Source organism: Impatiens glandulifera, chromosome 4, assembly GCF_907164915.1.
Source record: "Impatiens glandulifera chromosome 4, dImpGla2.1, whole genome shotgun sequence".
Taxonomy (NCBI): Eukaryota; Viridiplantae; Streptophyta; class Magnoliopsida; order Ericales; family Balsaminaceae; genus Impatiens; species Impatiens glandulifera.
Window position 1 is genome coordinate 2,816,914 of NC_061865.1, and position 20,140 is coordinate 2,837,053.

The window sequence follows — 20,140 nt, forward strand, 5'->3', positions numbered from 1 at the left end:
AGAAAATGTGGTGCAAAATTGAGGATGAAAATGGTGGTCTTATAGATAAGAGAATGGTGGTTCAAATTTGAGGGTGGTGTTAATAATGAGAATTTGAATTAAGAATAATTGAGGGAATGGTGTTGCAAATTTGAGGATGAAAGAATGGTGGTTTAAACTTAAGGGTGGTGTATAATGAGAATTCAAATTAGAATGATTGAGGGAATGGTGGTGCGAATTTGAGGATGAAATAATGATGGTTTCAAATGCCATTAATAATGGAAATTATTAAAGGATAAAATATGTAAGGTAAAGTTCTTCATGGAATATGTGAATTTGAATTAGATGAGGTAGATCGAGAAAATGTGGTTTGAATTTGAGGATGAAAGAATTATGGTTCTAATGCCGTTAATAATGAAACATTATAGATAAGAGATATGATTATGTATGTGTATTCGAATCGAGGAATAAATGGTTCGAATGCCATTAATAATGGAAATCCTTAGAGGATAAGATATGTAAAATAATTTTTTTCTTAAATTTTAAGTACATTTTTTAATATTTTATGTATATTTTACTTATTATTTTGACAAATGTGTATAATGATTTGAAAAAATCAATTAAAATATTTTATGAGAAAATAATAAACACATTTAAAATAAAGTAAAATAAATGTTTACCAATTTTAAATTTTGACATTTTTAAACTGAACAAACAATATAGTTTAATTTGACTAATTTTAATATCCATTTAGCTATCATTTTTTTCTTTCTTTTTTTATGCTAATTTTGAATGTTTAAATAGAATATTAAAAAAAATATTATAAATTCATTTAAAATGTAATAAAATATTTATTTATGTACTATAATTATTCAATTATGTGTTTAATTTTTTTTATTATCAATTTTTATCTTATGATATTTGTTAATTTAATTGAATAGTTATTAAATGTTTTTTAAACATGTGATCTTAATTAATAATTTTAAATTGAAAAGCTATTTTTTAAAATTATAATATAACAGATTAATTTTTGCAATGCAAGGTGTCTATGCTAGTTTATTAAAATAAAATATAATACACAAATATTAAAATAAAATATATTAAATAAAAACCAAAACATTTATAAATAACTAAATAAAATATTAGTTCCACTAATTTGATTATCGAATTTTAACGAAGTGATAATTTTAATTACCGAATTTTAAAAAATCGATAATCAAAACTATTAATTCGATGAAATTCGGAAGTTAAATTAGTTAAATGATTTTTTCAAAATATTTTTAAACATAAATGTCAAAGTAAATAATATATTAACGACGTTTGGAATCATTAAAACAAAACCTAGTTTTGTATAACTTTAACAATAAGAAACTCAAATTGTAAAGTTTAAAAAGAATAGATTCGAAATTTATATTGACCTCAATAAATAGCCCCAATTTCACAATTCAATCAAAAATAAAATATATTTTATAAACATTAAAATAAAATACATTATAAAATAAATTTAGTAAAATTTAATAAAATAATATATATGTATATAATATAATATTGATTAATTTAGTTGTGGTTAATTTTGATATGTATATAAGAGTAAATTGATATTTGGGTCGGGTCGTGAATTGACCGGTCCATAAACTTGAAATAGTTAAATTTAAAAAATTTAATTATAAATGTGATACACAAGTCTCAAACTTGCATCCTAAGAATATAAATTCAACATTTTAACCAACTATACTATCAATATTTATATTTTAAATTCAACATAAAAATTTATAAACATAAACATTTATAACCATTTAATTTCAATATTTTAACCAACTAAACTAATAATATTTTAAATTCCTTTATATAATTTTATTATATATATTCGTATCATATTTTTTTCTCATAAATAAGATAACACCCATAATTATGACCCTCCACTTTAATTAAAAAAAAAAAAAACACTTCCAGTTGATCATATATATATATATATATATTAAAAATGTTAGAACGAAGATATTTTATTAATTTAGTGAGATATTATTATATCATTAAATTAATAATTTATTAATTTAAAGAGATTTTACATATAACCTTTAAATTTTTAAGTCCAATTTACCAGTTAAAAGGTATATTAGTTAGAAAAAAAATAAATTACAAAAACAATTTTAATGCAAAATCTATGAATGTACATTCACAAATTAATTGAATTTTTAATTAAATAAAAAGTTAGTTTATGGTAAAAAAGTTGTACCTATATTAAATATGGTTAGAAATTAATCAATATAAAATGTCCAAGTAAATATAGATGAACTTAATATAAATTTGAAGTTTAAATAAAAATAAGTGACTATAAGTTCCTTTTTTACTAGACAGTCTAAGTTTGAAATTTTTTAATAATTATTAATTTATAGTTTCGTTGGGTCTAAGATTTCAAAAATATTATTATTTTATTATTTTATTGATTGGAGTCTAATTTTGTATTAGTCCAAGTTGGGACTAGACAAATTATTAATTTAATCGAGGTTATTAATTTATTGAGTTTTAATTTATAATAGTGATTTTACTGCATATAATAACACTTAATTCTGGATTTGTAAAAATTTATGGGTTCACGTTGTGAACGATTTAAATATTTTTATTAGACAAAATGAATTGGGTTGATTCATTTAAATATATAAGCGTGTAGGAGTAAGTTATACAAAAGTCATTTTTTAATTAATGTCTCCAATTTAATAATATATATATATATATATATACATATATATATATATATATTTAAAAAAACATTAATGAACTTGTATTAATTAAGAAGGTAAAAAATATTTTCTTTCTAATTTTCTTTTATATATTTTTTAATAAATAATTATATATATAACAACTTATTTAAAAATTAATTAATTATATATATATATATATATTCATAATTATATATTCAATATATATATATATATATAACACCTTATTTATAAATTAATTCATAATATATTTATATAAAATTAAATTAATTTGTCAGATTATTTGTTATTCTTTATATTTAAGAATAAAAGGTGATGGTGTGAAGGATTGAGTATTAAGAATATATATTTTTTAATATAAATTGAATGATTTATTTTTAATTGTAAGACATATTAATTATATATTTGTATATAAAATTATAAAAATAAATTAATAATCTTTAGTGTTCATAATTCATAATAAAAATCAAGAGTTCGAATCTCGTTAGTTGCAAGTGATATATTAGTTGACCGAAATAATAAAGTCTGTAATATGATAAGATGGTTGTATTACAAAATGTTTTGAATAATAATTCAATTGGGGTAAGGGATATGTCCGAATAGTTTTATTTAATTTATCTTTAATAAGTTGTATAATATATATTGACTTATATTATAATATATTTTTATTTTGTTTTATTTAATGTATTTTATTTGAATGTCTTATATAATGTCTTTTATTTTCCTATATATATATATTTCGATTAGATTTTGGGATGACATTTGGTGTAGTATCAAAAGTCTAGCTACGACGTATCCTAAACTTGTTTCCATTGTTATAGGTAGAAATGTCACAGTTAATGACATGTTTGATCATCGGTCTAGTGGTTTCGTTCGCCGAATTAGATATAGAAGGAGATTAAACATTATGAAAACTTAGTCCCATAATAGAGTTTTACTATTGGTAGGGCACAAACAAGTGTCACCATCTAAACAAGAAATTATGCATTGACAATATATGGATAATTTCCATGTGGGGGCATTATTACAAGTTGTTCGCTAAGATGATTCTATATCATTTTTATTGGGAAAAACTTTGGGAGTCAAAGATTTCATCTTAGATCTCATTCTTTGGATGAAGCGTTATTCATGGTGGAATTCTAACAGATGATACGTGCATGAAAAAATATTGTATTATGGCTAGTCGTTGTCATGTGTGTCAAGAATAGGTTGAATCAGCACCTCGCTTACTTTTACATTATCGAGGGGTGACTAGTATTTGGAGTCTTTTGTGAAGTATTACTAAGATTCATTGAGTGATGCCGGAGTCTTTAGGTAGTTGTTGAGAAGTTTGGATTGATGTGACTGATATAGCATGCCTACATATTTGGGTTAACATCCCAATTATTCTTTGGTGAACTATCTAGTTGGAGAGAAATTGTCGAACTTTCAATGATCGTAGTCGTCCGATTCACATAATTTATAATACTATTATTATGATGTTTTTTGAGATACGTCGGGAATTTACGAGCTTGATAACTTATTAATTAGTATTGTTTTTTCTTATTTGTTATTTTCATGTCATGCTCTGTTGTTATGCTTAAACGATTTTTATTTTTATTTTTAATATATATCTTTTTTTAAAAAAAACAAAATTAATTTCCAAATTTAAGTTAATCTTTATTTTAATTATTTAGATATAGAAAAGTTAATAATTTGAAGAAAAAGATGGTAATTTGAAAAATTCTGTATAAACGGTCGAATTCAGGAAATGTAACACTAAACCTTCAGCTCATTTGCTTTACTAATGCTTTTCCGTCGTTATTAACATGATCTGCATTTAACGCCACCTTTTCATGCGCAAAAACTACTTTGGGAGAACCATTTCATCTCTAGAAATGTCGCCATCCATGGATTCGTTAGAATTGGACTAAAAAAGCTTAAGTTAGATGAAAATAACAGGATCTCTGCCGGACTTTCCACGCAAATACTGGATTCTCAAAATGTTGGCGGCATTGTAAGGCTAAAGAATAACATGAACACAAAGTACGAGATTTCAATCGGTACACCACCACAGAAATTCACTGTGGTTTTTGATACAGGAAGCTCTAATCTGTGGATACCATCCTCAAAGTGCTACTATTATGTAAGTCTGATCATTTTTATACACAAGATTATACACTATAAGGGGGAGAAAATTATGATGAATTTGCCTCTGTTTCTGTTGCAGCGTGCGTGTAATTATCATTCCAAATATTATGCCCGTCGATCAAGAACATATAAAGTGAACGGTTGGTGTTTGTTGCAACTTTTATAGAAATAACTTCATGTAAGCATGAAGGTGATATTGACTTGAAACATAATGTTGTTGTTTTGAATAGGAACATCTACTGAGATACACTATGGTTCAGGTTCAATAGCTGGCAAGTTTAGCCAAGTCAATGTTTTAGTTTGTGGTTTAACAATCAAGAATCAGGTTATACATATATATACAACATTTTCATAGATTTTCCAAATCATCATTTCATTACTACAGCTACAAGACTTCCTTGAAGTAACAAAACTGTTCGGCTTTGGGTTTGAGTTTGAGTTTGGGTTTGAGTTTAAGTTTGTGTTTTCCAAGTTTGATGGTATTCCGTATTCTTGGCCTTGGATTTGAGGAGATATCAGCTGGAGGTGTTGTTCCAATATTAGGGATGACAATGGGGCGGTTCGGGGCGGAGAATGTATTTACCATCACCGTCCCGTTTTTATTTCGAGAATTTTTTTAATATCATCCCCGCTCCGTTTGGTTTTTTCGGTTTCGAAAAATTCCGCAAGGCACCGTTAATAAAATATTTTTAAAAAAAATAAAAAAAATTATACAAAAAAAATTATATAAACGAATTTTTATATTGTAATATATTAAAATTATATATTATTATAATTAAACTTATTACTCTTATAAAATATATAGTGAATAAATAAATATATTGGTGATTTAATATATTTAATTATGTTTATAGTGTTCGGGGTAGAATCAGGGTGAAATCGGGGTGGGAGACACAAATACCATTCCCGCGCCATCCCCGTTTGATTTTGGGGAAAAACCGTCCCAAATGGGACAATTCGATTCGATTTTCTTAGGGAAGTTTCATATTCCATCCTTATCCAGTATGGTATGTATTATCTCATGTATGATATTCCTCTTAAAATAAGGAAGTAACCACTCATATTTGCAAGTACAACATGATGAACTAGATTCTGATTCAAAATCGAGTGTTACAAAAGAAGAGGAAGGAGGTGAACTTGTTTTGATTCAAGGCATTACAAGGGGAACCATATATATGGTTGTTTCTTTTACAACCTTATAAAGTGTCTGCTATTATAGTTTGTTATAGGTGATGTCTTCGTCAAGGGTCAACCAATAAGTAAACTCTTCCATTCGGTTGTTCATACAAGAAGAGGTTATTTCTTAAACTAAGAGATATTGTTTGAGAGGTCAGGTTGGTGGAATGAATTAAAGAAAAAGAGAGAAAATGTCGTTTATTGATTAAAGAGTATATTTTTCAGGTGTTTTTTTTTGTTATGTAAGTGTGGATTCTGGAACTTCTTTATTGTTAGGTCCAACGGTACGTGAAACTGAAAAAGAGTTTTATTTCTTGTAATTCATATCATTACCGATAAATAATGAATGATTTTCAAAAGTGTAGATTGTGATTATCAAGTTAAACCATAAAATTGAAGTATGTGTATTTAACCATAAATGCAAGTCAATCGTTGGAGAGTATGGACAAATCGTTTGAGAGTATGGACAAATGATTCTAACATGCTCCTAGTAAAGGTTTGTTATTTTTTTTGAAATCTGATTTTTCTTAAAATACACAAATTCTAATGTTGTCTTAACTTTTAATAGACATCACCATCTGAAAAAAATTTATTCCCTAATTTAGATTATGCCCAGTCTATGGAAGTAATAATAGAAGAACATCATATATTTTCGCTATCGATATGTGCAATATTTGTGAAATGATAGTTGTGTGGATGAAGAATAAGCATAAAAGGAATCAATGAAAAAAATGATATTTTAAACTATATTGATAAGGTAAATATTTATTATTCTCACTTAAAATAATTAATATTAACATATGAATCAAGTAAATAATAAAAAAGAAGGTTTACATCACCTCTGTGATTGGTTGTGAATACCAAGTCTGAAATCAAACGTGGATTGTTCGCTAATTTCCTCAAGGCCTATAGTTTCATTTTTATTTGGTTCTAGAAATTTTACTCTCTCGTCTAAGGAGGTAAATAATTGTTTATCTTATTTTATCTTAATTGTTACGTATTTTGTTTTCTAATTGATCTGGTTAATAAAATATTAAATTTGTCATGAATCAGTATATATTGAAGAGGAAGAAAGTGACTTTATTTTAGAGATCTTCTTTTTCTTTGTGGACCCTGGTTTGATATAATCTTTTATCTTCTCTATACTTACTTGCAAAACTAAAAAAAATGAAAAATTTATTGATGAATTTAAGAAGTAGAATGAATCTTATAGTGAATGGGATCCCCACTTTATAGAATTCTTACATCTTTAATCTCTTATTTAAATACTCTTTTTATTTGAAAGCTGATTTTTTTTTTAAACTAAAAAATATACATTATAAGTTTTTTCATAATATGTCAAACTAGTTTAGACAACTATATGTGTTAATTCATTGATCTTAATTAGATAAATGTGATCTATGAAGGGTTTGGGGGGACCTATTCATGGGACATTATGATTTACCAATGCAGCATAATATTATTATTAATAATAAAAATAATGGACACGTATTTGTTAAATGTATTTATGTTCACAAGAATATTTGGGTCAAATTTGTTTCCATTTACAATATTTATATTTGAGTCTTGTGCGTCATATTTTTTTTTGTTCTGCCTCGTTTTTTTATCTTTTAAACTCCGTCTTTAAGGGTGGTTCGTAGCTCGCGATTGGTTTTAGTCTCATGCCTTATTTTTCGCTCGACTGCTCCCGCGATAAGAGACGAAGAATTTTAAATGTAGGCTCGACCCAAGTACATTTAAAAAATTTGTAGTCGATTATTTTGTTAAGTCACGTGATTTACCTTCCCTGCGCTCAAATCTCGTAAAATGAAACGAAAAAATGACTGAGTCTTCTCATCTTAAATATATATTAGAAATCGAAATATAACTTAATAATAGTTAGACATAGTTTTAGTTCTTTTCAAGAGTTGTCACCTAGTTCCTTATTGAGAAATTAATAAAGACAAATTTTAGAAAAAAAATGGTTCGACTCGTCGCTTGGTTACGCATGAGAAAGTGCCTTGGCGCTATGTTCCACACACTCGACAAAATTAACGGTCTCTATTCCAAAACAAATTTGATTTGTTTATTTTATCATGACATGTTACACGATTATTTTTAGATTTAAATCCTGAACCTAACCTCGTTTCTCTTTAAAAGATTTTAAAGAGATACCCTAGTCTAAGATTTGAAAGAAATATGCTCTTTCTACCTAAAATTCATCTAGGCTAAGACATTTCAGTAGAGTATTTCATTTAAGTTTAATTGAATTACTTACCGCGTAGGTGACAAATATGGACCGAAAATTGATGAACGATTCGTGTCAGAAATTTAAAAATTATTTTGAGTCATTTCTATTCTTAATTTTTTTTTAAATGTTTAGATCCTTCTTAAATCGAAAATGACTTAAGTAATTAAATCTGCCAAAATACACCTACAAACAATGCCTTAGCGTAAAAGTCAACCAAAACAAAAAAATCTCACCAACATCTTTACCTACACCCTCATTTGATTTTTTTTTTTTTTATCAAATAATCCAAAATTGCTCACAAATTTATCAATAATAATGCACTAACAAGTTTTCTTACTTTCAGTTGAATTCGCATTCCTTCTTCCTTCGTTAGGTTTGATTATACAAATTTCTTCACTTAAGTTCACTATAACTACAGAACTTCATTGAAGCAAGAAGAGTGTCAATTTTTGATGGAATTCTTGGCCTTGATTTCGGACGGTCAAGTATAGGAGGAAGATACGGATCTGGAAGAAAATCTTAATTCCTACCGGTTAGCGCGATATAGAGACCATATGACATTCGGAGCTCTAAAGAGATTTAATTACTCCGATTTGGCGGCTTTTGCATTCCTTGTGGCCGATGAGGTACAAGATTCAGAGCCAATATCGTTTAGAGAAGCGATGAAGATTAAGGAGAGAATCAAATGGAAGCGTGTTATGGCGGAGGAGATGACATCGCTTGACAAAAATGAGACATGGGAATTAGTTGACAAACTCAAGAGTCAGCGAGTGGTTGGTTCAAAGTGGGTGTTCAAATGAAAAAAAGTGTAGAGGGATAATAACAAAGCATGGTTTAAGGAAAAATTGGTAGTTAAGGGTTTTACACAACGCGAATGAGTCGACTTTAACGAGATCAACTCCATGGTAGTGAAACACATGTCCATTCATGTGTTGCTCGCTATAGTGAATCAGTTTGGTTTGGAGCTCGAGCGAATGGATGTAAAGACAAAACTTTTAATGGGAACTTGGATGAGAAGATCTTTATGATGCAGCCCGAGGGGTTCGTCAAACCCGGTCATGAAAGAAAGGTATGTCTCCTTAAACACTTGATTTATGGTTTGAAACAATTCCAAGACAATGGTATTTTTGTTTTGATGATTTCATGGTTCGTAATGATTTTGTGAGGAACAATTTCGATAGTTGTGTTTATATCAAGTGGGTTGATGGTTATGGGGTCTTTCTATTGTTATACATGGATGATATGTTAATCGCATTGGGAAATAAGGAAGAAGTTCACAAGGTCAAGAGTTTGCTAGGGAATTATTTGAGATTAAGGATATGGGACCGAGAAATAAAATTTTGGGATGGTGATTGAGTGGGATTAGGAGAAAGGCTCCATGTTCGTGTCTCAAAACGACTACCTTTGAAAAGTGGTTGCCAAGTTCGGGATGCCTGGCGCTAAGGCGGTTCAAACACCATTAGCTACTCATTTCAAACTCTCCTCAAAATTATCACCCAATATCGAGGAAGAAAAAATGAGAATGGAAAACACCCCATATGCGAGATGTCGGGAGCTTAATTAATGTATGTCATAGTATGTACGCAGCCCAATTTTTCACGCGGTTAGTCTTGTTAGTCGATTTATGGCCAACCCGGGGAAAGAACATTGGGAGGCGACGAAATGAGTTCTCCATTACATTGGAGGATCCTTAAATGTCAGTCTTTGTTTTAAATGGGCGGGTGTAGGGAATGATATGTTGAGAGGATATGTTGATGCTGATATTGCAGATGACTTGGACAAGTGATGGTCCCTAACGGGATATGTGTTTACCCTATTTGGATGCTTGGTAAGTTGGAAGGTACAATTACAATTTGTAGTTGTCCTTTCAACAACAGAAGCCGCCAAGTATATCGCTATGACGGATGGTGTCAAGGAGACACTTTAGTTGAAGGGTCTCGGGTGAATTTGTGGTGAAGCATGATAAAGTGGAGTTGTTCTGCGATAACCAGAGCACCATACACGTCTAAGAACTCGATCTTTCACGAGCGCACAAAAATAAAGTAAATTATGAAATTTGATTACTAAAATTTAAATTTTAAAAAAATTAAAAATGAAAAATGAAGGTGAACCTAAAATTAATTAATTTTCAACCAAAAAAAATATTCTACCCACCAAACTTAGGGCATCACAGCTCTTTGGTCGATTCTGATAGGTACCTTAAAATTGTTTAGAACGAAAACAAAATTTTGCCTATTAGAAGAAAATATATTTTTAGGTTTTTAAACCTGATAATAGACCTATTGGAAGAGCATGTCGCCCAAACAATACTTAGACTTTACACTAATATTTGTAAGTCATTTGTTAGTCATGTAATCAAATGATACATAATTCTATTTGCTTTAAGAAGTACATTAAATACTATATGTACTTTTATTAGTTAAATGAAAAGTTTGTCGATGAAGAACGGCAATTTATTACCAAACGAGAGATGATGGGAGAAATTTGACTTAAAATATCGAAAAGTTAATAATTTGAAAAAAATTGAAATGGTCGGATTCAGAGAATATAAACCTAAATCTGGTTAATTTGCTTTACTGATACTTTTCGTCGTCATTTTAACCCGATCAACCAGTGAACGCCACCTTTTCATCAGCATTCAGCAAAAACTACTTTAGGAGAACAATTTAAGCTCTAGAAATGTCGATATATATCCATCAACATCGATTCATTGCGTCTTCGTTTTGCTACGGAGGAGGCGTCTGTAGGTGATCAGCAATCTTATATATATACATGTCGTGTCAGTTAATTAATTAGTCGATTTCTGCATTTTCTGAATCAACTTTTCAGGTGATCAAGCATGGGAACAAAGTTTAGTGCAGCAGTTATCACTCTTTTTCTTTCATCCCTCCTTCTTCAACAGGCGTTTTCTGAATCCAACGATGGAATCGTTAGAATTGGACTCAAAAAGTTTAAGTTAGATGAAAACAACCGGATCCCTGTTCAGATTACCACGCAAATACTGGATTCTCAAAATGCTGACGGCATTGTAAAGCTAACGAATTTCATGGACATGCAGTACTATGGTGAGATTTCAATCGGTACACCACCACAGAAATTCACTGTGCAATTTGATACAGGAAGCTCTAATCTGTGGATACCTTCCTCAAGAAGGTGCTACTTATCTGTAAGTTTGATCATATATCATTCATACAAATTTTATTAGGGGAGAAAATTGTGTTGAATTTGCCTCTGTTTCTCCTGCAGCGTTGGTGTTTCTATGTCCCTCGTTTAAGAACATATAAGAAGAACAAATACGATGCCCGTCGTTCAAGAACGTATAAAAAGAACGGTTGGTGTCTGTTGCAACTTTTATAGAAATAACTTCATGTAAGCAGGAAGGTGATATTGAATTGAAACATAATAATGTTGCTGTTTTGCACAGGAACATCTGCTGAGATACACTATGATTCAGGTTCAATAGCTGGCAGGTTTAGCCAAGACAATATTTTAGTTGGTGGTTTAACAATCAAGAATCAGGTTATTATATATATACAACATTAGCCTTTCATAGATTTTCCAAATCATAATTTCTTTAATACTAATACTATACTTAAATTCTCTACAACTACAGGACTTCATTGAAGCAACAAGAGTGTCCCGTTCTATATTTAAGTTTGCTAAGTTTGATGGCATTCTTGGCCTTGGATTTCCGGAGCTAACAGATTATGGTGTTGTTCCAATATGGTATGCACTATCTATCTAAAAATAAAATTTGTTGTGATATTCCTCTTAAGATAAGGAGTAACCTCTCATATTTGCAGGTACAACATGATGAACCAGGGACTGATTCGGAATCCAGTGTTCTCATTTTGGCTTAATAGAAACGCAAAAGAAGAGGAAGGAGGTGAACTTTTGTTTGGTGAGATTGATCCAAAGCATCACAAGGGGAGCCATACTTATGTCCCTGTGACCCACAAGCCTTATTGGCAGGTTGGGAAACTTATATATATATTTTTAATGTGTATATTTTTAATGTGTATGGTTGTTTCCTTTATAACCTTATAATGTGTTTGATCTTGTAGTTTGATATGAGTAATGTTTCAATCAATGGTCAATCAATAGGTAAGTTCTTTCATCAATCATTCATAAAAGAAGAGGTCATTTCTTAAACTAAGAGATAGTGTGTAATGGGAAGTTATGTTGGTGGCATGAAAAAGAAAGAAAAAGAGAGAACATTTCATTTATTGATTATTGAGTACATTTTGAAGGTGTTTGCAGATCTGGTTGTTCTGCAATTGCGGATTCTGGAACTTCTTTGTTGTCAGGTCCAACGGTATGTGAAACTGAAAAAAAAATTATTTTGTTGTTAATATAATAGTCGATAAATAATAAATTATTTTAATAATTGTAGACAGCTATTACCATGCTAAACCATGAAATTGGAGTCAAGGGAATAGTAAGTCATGAATGCAAGTCAATTGTTAAAGAGTATGGACAAACCATTCTAAAAATGCTCCTAGAAGAGGTTGTTATTTTTCTTATTAAAATCTGATTTTTCTTAAAATACACAAATTCTAATATTGTCTTAACTTTTAATAGGCTAAGAAAATTTGTTCCCGAATTGGATTATGCCCAGTTAATGGAACTACGCGTATCGAGAAAAGTAGTAATAGAATAACATCACATGTTTTCTCTATCGGTATGTGCGATACTTGTGAAATGATAGTTGTGTGGATGGAGAGTCGGCTAGTGAAGAAACAAACAAAAAATGATATTTTAAACTATGTTAATAAGGTAAATGTTTATTATTCTCACTTAAAATCATTTAAATTAACATTATAATCAAAAAATAATGTTTATATCAGCTCTGTAATTCACTGCCAAGACCATTTCAAGCATCAACTGTGAATTGTTCGCAAATTTCGTCAATGCCTATAGTTTCGTTTTTAATTGGTGGTAGAAAATTTTCCCTCTCGTCTAAGGAGGTAAATAAATATCTATCTTATTTTACCTTAATTGTTATATATTTTGTGCTCTTATTGAACTTGTTGATAAAATATTTAATTTGTCCTAAATTAGTATATATGGAAGATGGGAGAAGGTGCTGCTGAAGAATGCAAAAGTGGCTTTATTTCTTTGGATGATAATTTGCCTCCTTATAAACCCTTTTGGTTTGACACAATCTCTCCTCTTTTTTTGCTAAAATGAAAATAAATAAATAAATGTATTGATGAATTTATATTATTGTGTTCTATGAAGGATTTTGGGGGACATATTCATGGTTCGTTATCATACCGTATTTGACTTTGGAAGATCGAGAATTGGATTTGCGGATGCTGCATGATAATAATAAACACATATTTGTTAACTTCATTTATGTTTACAATAATGTTTGGGTAAATTTATTCCATTTACAATATTTATATTGAGTATATTATCAATTAAAATATTCTTTATGATTAAACATGCATTAAAACTCATTTATTCATATCTTTTATCTCTTTTTTAACTCATTAGTATATTTTAAACTAGAATAGTCTCATTATCAAGAACTATGATAGAGAATTATAAGTCAAATTTAATAAAATAAAATATATTAAATAAAAACCAAAACATTTAAAAATAATTAAATAAAATATTAATGTCGAACTAATTTGACTATCGAATTTTAACGAATTGATACTTTTAAATACCGAATTTTAGAGAATCGATAGTCAAAACTCTTAATTTGATGAAATTCGGTAATTAAATTAATTAAATAGAATTTTTTATTTTTGAATTTATAATTTATAATGCCATGCATTTTATTTGAAATGGTTGATCCATGGGATTAACCAGGATTCATCTAGCATAGGCATGATCTGTATCACAGAAACAACTATAAACAATGATCTCCTTTTGATTTTAGAAAAATGAGATCTGACTTGTAAATGTTCATTTAGTCGAATTTTTAAACATATATAGTAGTCATCTAACTATTTGATGATGTGTTTTTGCTATTTTGGCAAGTCAAACAACAAGTTTGTATATTGTATCCGGAATTTTGTTGATATGGGGAGATTATAAAAGAGTATTTGTTCACACCAATAATGGAGAGGTTAACATGCACTTTCATAAACAGGATAACATAAACTCAATTGAAAAAAAGTTATTATCTACATAATGTCGAAGGTAGTAGAGAATATCGATTTATTGCATTCTAGATCAAACATCTCGTAACATTGCTTGATTTGTAACATGTCATTCCTTGCAAGTAATTATAGAAGTACAAACATCATGCCGGGTTGAGGTGGGTTATATATTTACTTAAATTTTTATATTTTTCTTTATTTATATAGTTAGTCTTCACTTATTTAAAACCTAAATAATTTAAATTCTTACGTTTTTCTTATTTAATTTTTCTTCAACTACCATCCACTATCCGCCCCTCTCTTGAATCTCTTGGTTAGTGGATACTATGATAATTTATATTGAGTGAGAGTTTGTTGAAGATATTGATTCGAAATGTATAATAGATGAATTTTATTCTTCAAAGAATAGAATGTTGCAACTAAAATAATATGTAAAAGTTTGTTAAATTTTATAAAAAAAAAAAATTGTCTTATTTTTACATTTTCAATAATACAAGATATATAAAATTTTAAATATATAAAATTTTTATTTAAATCTAGTATTCCCATCATTTTTCATATCTTGTATATTTATTTTATTTTAGTAGGGTATTCGTATATAAATTCGATTAAAATGCTATAATATGCTCACTTATTACCCGTAATATATTATTATTTATTTAATTTTTTTTTGTAATATTATACTTTTATATTTTATGTCATTTCAAGATAAGATTACTAACCATCATAAAATAAGTTCATGTACTTTGCTTTTTAGTAGCTTATGCCATCGAATATCCTTAACTTTAATGTTTCAAGAAAAAAGTTGAGTTAGAGAAGAAAATATGAATAATAAGTTTTCTCTAAAAACAAGACAGAAGACCAAAAAAAGCAATAAAATATTGAAAGGGTGTGTTGGTATAGTGGTTCGAAATTTGGACGCAATAGTGTGTGGCGGAAGAAAGGTCCCTTGTTCGAATCTCATTTAGTCAGACATCCTTAAAATGATGTTATCATTAGTATTTTGAAGTATTTTAATTTCTTCTATAGTTATTTGTTTTAGAACTTATTATAATCATGCATTTAAAGAGACACTAACTATTTTCGTTGAAATTGTCTTTGCAAAAATTATCTCGATGAGAACAATCTACCCAGATTTGTTTTTTGAGCATGCATATTCGCTTAATGTCGATTATTATTATTCAAAATATGACAATATAAGTGTTCCGATTAAGACATGAAATACATTTGTAGTTATATTTTATTTAATTATGTTGCTAAGTGATTTTTAATATATATCATACATATTGGCTAATGATATGATTCATATTCATTCATATGATTACGTAGCAATTTGTATATATGAATAAAGATCTATTGTTTATCCTAATTAATTAAGAAACAAATAATTGATGACATAAACAATTATTTATAATAATTAAATGGTTTTATATTTGATTAAAGATAAATGATCAATATTCGAATTAATTGTAATAATTAATATTCTAGTTAGATGACAGAAAACGAAGGTTATAAAGAGATTAAAAAAGTTGTTTGTGTTAGAACTTATTCTAATTATTCATTTAAAGAGACATGGCGATTTTAGTCAAAAGAAAAATTCGCGTCTCGGTGAGAACAATCTACCTAGATTTATTTTGAGCGTGCATAGTTGCTTCACGTCGATTATTGTTCAAAACGTGACAATGTAAGTGTTTCGATTAAGACATAAAATACATTTGTAGTTATATTTTATTTGATTATGTTGCTAAGTGATGTATATTGACTAATAATATGATTCATGTTATTCATAATAAGTATGATTATCTAGCAAATTGTATACATATATGAATAAAGATCTATTATGTATCTTTTTTTAATAGATAATTTTGAAAATTGTCACAAAATTGTGTGTCTTTTATTGATTTAGATTTTTTTTTTAATAGAAAGTTAAAAGTTATATTATTAATTAAGAAATGGATAATTGATGATATAAATAATTATTTATAATAATTAGTTAGTTTTATATTTGATTACATATAAATGATCAATATTTTAATTAATTGTAATAATTAATATTCTAATTAATTATTATATATTTTATAAAGATATTTTTAATGATATATAAAATTATATATATTTGTTTAATAATAAATGATATATTATTTATTCGATTATGTTTTTAAGTTATTGACTATATATATGAAAATATTTGTTGGTGGAGATAATTAAGTTAAATATTTTATGTATAAATAGATAATTGAGACTATAATTGATGGTTTTGGTGGTTAAAAGTAAGAAAACAATAATATATATATATATACATATATATATATATATATATATATATATATATATATATATATATATATATATATATATATATATATATATATAATTTTGGTCATATATTTTTAAAAAAAAAATACTACAAGAAAAGTCTTGTTTGATTTGAGAAATAATGTGACGAATGTGTCGATATTTTGGGATGCAAAAGTGCAACCGAAAATAATTGTTCAAATGCTTTCGGCCGATACTTGAAATATTCAAAAGAAATTATGTGTTCATGAAATAAATATTTTAATTGATTAAATATTATAATTTCTTAGGTAGATGTTACATAAAGAAAAAATTATATATGAATAAACATTATAATCTCTTGTATAAAAATTATGTAGGAATGTTTTATTCATTTAAATATTCACAATAATAGTTATCTTATTCATTGAATTATAAGTATAATAAAAGAAAATTTGTTAATGAATTGCGTAGCAATCTCTTGATTAATAAATTTATATATATATGTGTGATTTAAAAGGTACCAACACGAATGTGGTGACAACTATTTTTATTGATAATAGCACAAAGTATTATTGTGCATAGTATGATAAATAAATAGATGAATCTATTGTTTGAGAAATATGTTTTTTACAAAAGATAAAGTTGTACAAAACAAAGAAATGGCTTTTCTTTGACATTATTTTATTACAAATTTGAAGAAATAATATCTTCATGAGAATTTTATAAAATAGATGAAAAAGAAAATTAGCTTGTAAAATCTTTTTATGACTTATAACAAATTTTATAATAATTATTTTATAATAATTATATGAAATATTAGTCATATTATGATTTTAAGTGAATTTAAATTAATGAATGTGATAGTTGTGGGTTCAAATATGATGTTCCAAATAACATATTCCATTATGTATCACCTTTATAAAAATTAATAATTTTATTTAATAAGTCAAAAGTAATGAAGAGAGAGAATGAAAAGTCCACATATTTTGTGAAGGTGGTACAAAGTGAAACATAAATTTTGGAATAACAGATTTGATCTCTAGTTGTGTACATCGTACACACAATGAATGGAGTTATTTCATTATGTGTTTTTTTTGTATATAATATTTATTTTCGTTAAAATGCGATAAAAATGATTAAATTCACTAAAAATGTTAGTTGCACAAAGGGGTGTAAACGAGCCAAGCTCGAACTAGCCCTAGCTCGAGTTCAGCTTGACTCGTTTTTTATTGGCTCGACTCGAGCTCGAGCTTTTAATATTAAGCTCGAACTCGACTCGATCATATAATCATAGGCTCGAGTTCGGCTCAAAAGGCTCGAAAAACTCGAATTTAAATATATTTATATATTAATTTCTTATATTAAAAAAACATAATGGACGTAGAGAGTCCATTCATCGGACTATACAAACATCCGCGTACTTTTTTGTTTTACGCCCCGTAACTCTTCCTCAGTCATGACTTGGTTCACGTAAAAATGGATGTATTAATTCGCGTAAGAATACACGTAAAATACCTAAGAAAGTTATTTATGTTCAAACAAGTTTAAGAATAATACTAAGTCATGTATTGTATTTGAGATGGACTTGAAAATATATTAAACTCTTTTATGTTTATTTTTAAAAATAAAATACTTGATAAATAAAAAAAATTATATCTTATAAAATATAATACATTGAGATTGCATATATTAAATAATATTACAATATAATTATATTTTGATTTGATTTTCAAAAATTATATTTCTATAATTAAATTAATGTCAAATTTATTTATTTCCTTATAACTTATAAATATTATAAAATATTTATTTTTTAATTTATAAATATTATTTTGGTATATCTTCATAAATACTTTATAGTGAAACAAAATAGTTGTATATCTTATAAAATATAATACATTGAGATTGCATGTATTAAATAATATTATAGTAAAATTATATTTTGATTTGATTTTCAAAAATTATGTTTTTATAATTAAATTAATATTAAAGATATTTATTTCCTTATAAGTATTATATAACATATATTTTTTAATTTATATATATTTTGGGGAGGCCCATAAAAAATAAGTATATAGATAGGCTTATGGGTATATTTAAATTTTGATTAAAAGTAATATATAATAAAAATAATTATTTGATTAGGCTCGAAAAAGCTCGACGAGCCATTAAGCGAGTCTTACATAAGCTCGAATTCGGCTCGAATCTTAAACAAGTTGGCTCGAGCTCGACTCGATTTCGATTTTGACCGAGCTCGAATCGAACTTTGATCAAACCACTCAGAGCGACTTGGCTCATTTACACACCTAGTTGCACCTCACGATATATCTTGTTGTTCTCAAAAATATATATCAGTGTTATTAAAAATATAAAAGATTTTACGTCTATAAATCAATATGTTTATAAATTTTTAACATGTGTCGAAAAAATATATATTTCTCTAAAAAGTATGCAGTCATCTAAACGAATATATAATATTAGTTTGAAGACATTTTTTTTCTTTCTATTAGTTAGTCAGGGGTTTGGTTTAGGGCTCTGATTGTGAATCCAAACAAATGGAGAGCTTCCCCTCATAGCTATATTGTTTCGGAGTCAAATTTATTAAGAAGAACCCAGCCTTCTAAAAAAACAACCTTTCACTAATTTATACCCTGAAGTTTGTATGCTTAAAGAGTTGTTAAGGTTGGAAGCAAAGTAGGTCAACCTAATCAAGACAATTTATTTAGAACCATAACTATGTGGATTTGATAGATTCATCGGAATTTCATAACAACAATGATTCCAAAATCAAAGTGATTGGTGTTAGAATTGTATGCCAAATGTATATTTTGCTGTATTATAACTAATTTGACAAAAACCTATACCAAAACAGCATATATACCAGCCACTTTTGTTCCTTCCAGTTTATTTATGTTATTCGGTTTCTCTTTATTTGAATTGAATTAATGCAGGCTGGGATGGGAGGATGAATAGGAATATCCAAGTCAAAGAAGGCCAGTTTTCCTTTCATGAATTCTAACCTTGTTAACGATATTGTCAGGCAAGCCGATCATTGAATCTCTGACACTATTACGCGTTCGAAGAAAAACTTGAATTATTGATGTAATATTGTGTTTAGAATATAAGCAAAGCGAATGTTATTGACCTGGTTATGATGGGCATTTTGAAATTATTTTGTTATAGTGTCCATCATTTTGTTAACAAAGATGAAAATCTGCAATGTATTTTGGTCCACTTTTTATATCGGGTATATTTATTTTATTTTAGTAGGGGTATTCGTATATAAATTCGATTAAAATGTTATAATATGTTTACTTATTACCCGTAATATATTATTATTTATTTAAATTATTTTGTAATATTATACTTTTATTATGTAAAAGTCAAGTAAAAATTACTAACCAGATAAGTTTGTGTGCAATTTCATCATAAAAGACTAGTTTAATTTGATATTTCTAAAACAAACAAAAAAAATCTTGTTTGATTTCAGAAATAATGTGACAAATGTGTCGATA

At 27.5% G+C, this 20,140-nt stretch overlaps 2 protein-coding genes across 2 annotated transcripts; both read left to right on the plus strand.

Annotated features, from left to right (window-relative positions):
• The first annotated feature begins 4,576 nt into the window (after positions 1 to 4,576).
• Positions 4,577 to 5,337, plus strand: LOC124933828 (phytepsin-like). The gene is made up of 5 exons (XM_047474267.1): positions 4,577 to 4,596; positions 4,641 to 4,824; positions 4,909 to 4,969; positions 5,060 to 5,154; positions 5,215 to 5,337. Exons 1-5 carry the CDS (start codon positions 4,577 to 4,579, stop codon positions 5,335 to 5,337), a joined length of 483 nt encoding a protein of 160 aa, XP_047330223.1.
• A 5,737-nt stretch (positions 5,338 to 11,074) lies between these two features.
• On the plus strand, positions 11,075 to 13,561 carry LOC124934365 (aspartic proteinase A1-like). Its single transcript, XM_047474888.1, has 12 exons — positions 11,075 to 11,432; positions 11,537 to 11,566; positions 11,660 to 11,754; positions 11,849 to 11,961; positions 12,039 to 12,207; positions 12,300 to 12,339; positions 12,486 to 12,550; positions 12,629 to 12,745; positions 12,817 to 13,011; positions 13,083 to 13,202; positions 13,297 to 13,388; positions 13,477 to 13,561. The coding sequence occupies exons 1-12, from the start codon at positions 11,075 to 11,077 to the stop codon at positions 13,559 to 13,561; spliced, it is 1,479 nt and encodes a 492-aa protein (XP_047330844.1).
• The last annotated feature ends 6,579 nt before the right edge of the window (positions 13,562 to 20,140 follow it).

What these genes read in the sequence shown, in the direction of transcription:
- LOC124933828 (XM_047474267.1), top strand. Translation starts at nt 4,577, where the DNA reads ATGTCGCCATCCATGGATTC. An exon ending in CCTCAAAGTGCTACTATTAT is followed by an intron (nt 4,825 to 4,908) that starts GTAAGTCTGATC and finishes TTTCTGTTGCAG; the next exon opens with CGTGCGTGTAATTATCATTC. An exon ending in GTTTAACAATCAAGAATCAG is followed by an intron (nt 5,155 to 5,214) that starts GTTATACATATA and finishes TCATTACTACAG; the next exon opens with CTACAAGACTTCCTTGAAGT.
- LOC124934365 (XM_047474888.1), top strand. Translation starts at nt 11,075, where the DNA reads ATGGGAACAAAGTTTAGTGCAGCAGTTATCACTCTTTTTCTTTCATCC. An exon ending in GTTTAACAATCAAGAATCAG is followed by an intron (nt 11,755 to 11,848) that starts GTTATTATATAT and finishes CTACAACTACAG; the next exon opens with GACTTCATTGAAGCAACAAG. An exon ending in TTTTAAACTATGTTAATAAG is followed by an intron (nt 13,012 to 13,082) that starts GTAAATGTTTAT and finishes TGTTTATATCAG; the next exon opens with CTCTGTAATTCACTGCCAAG.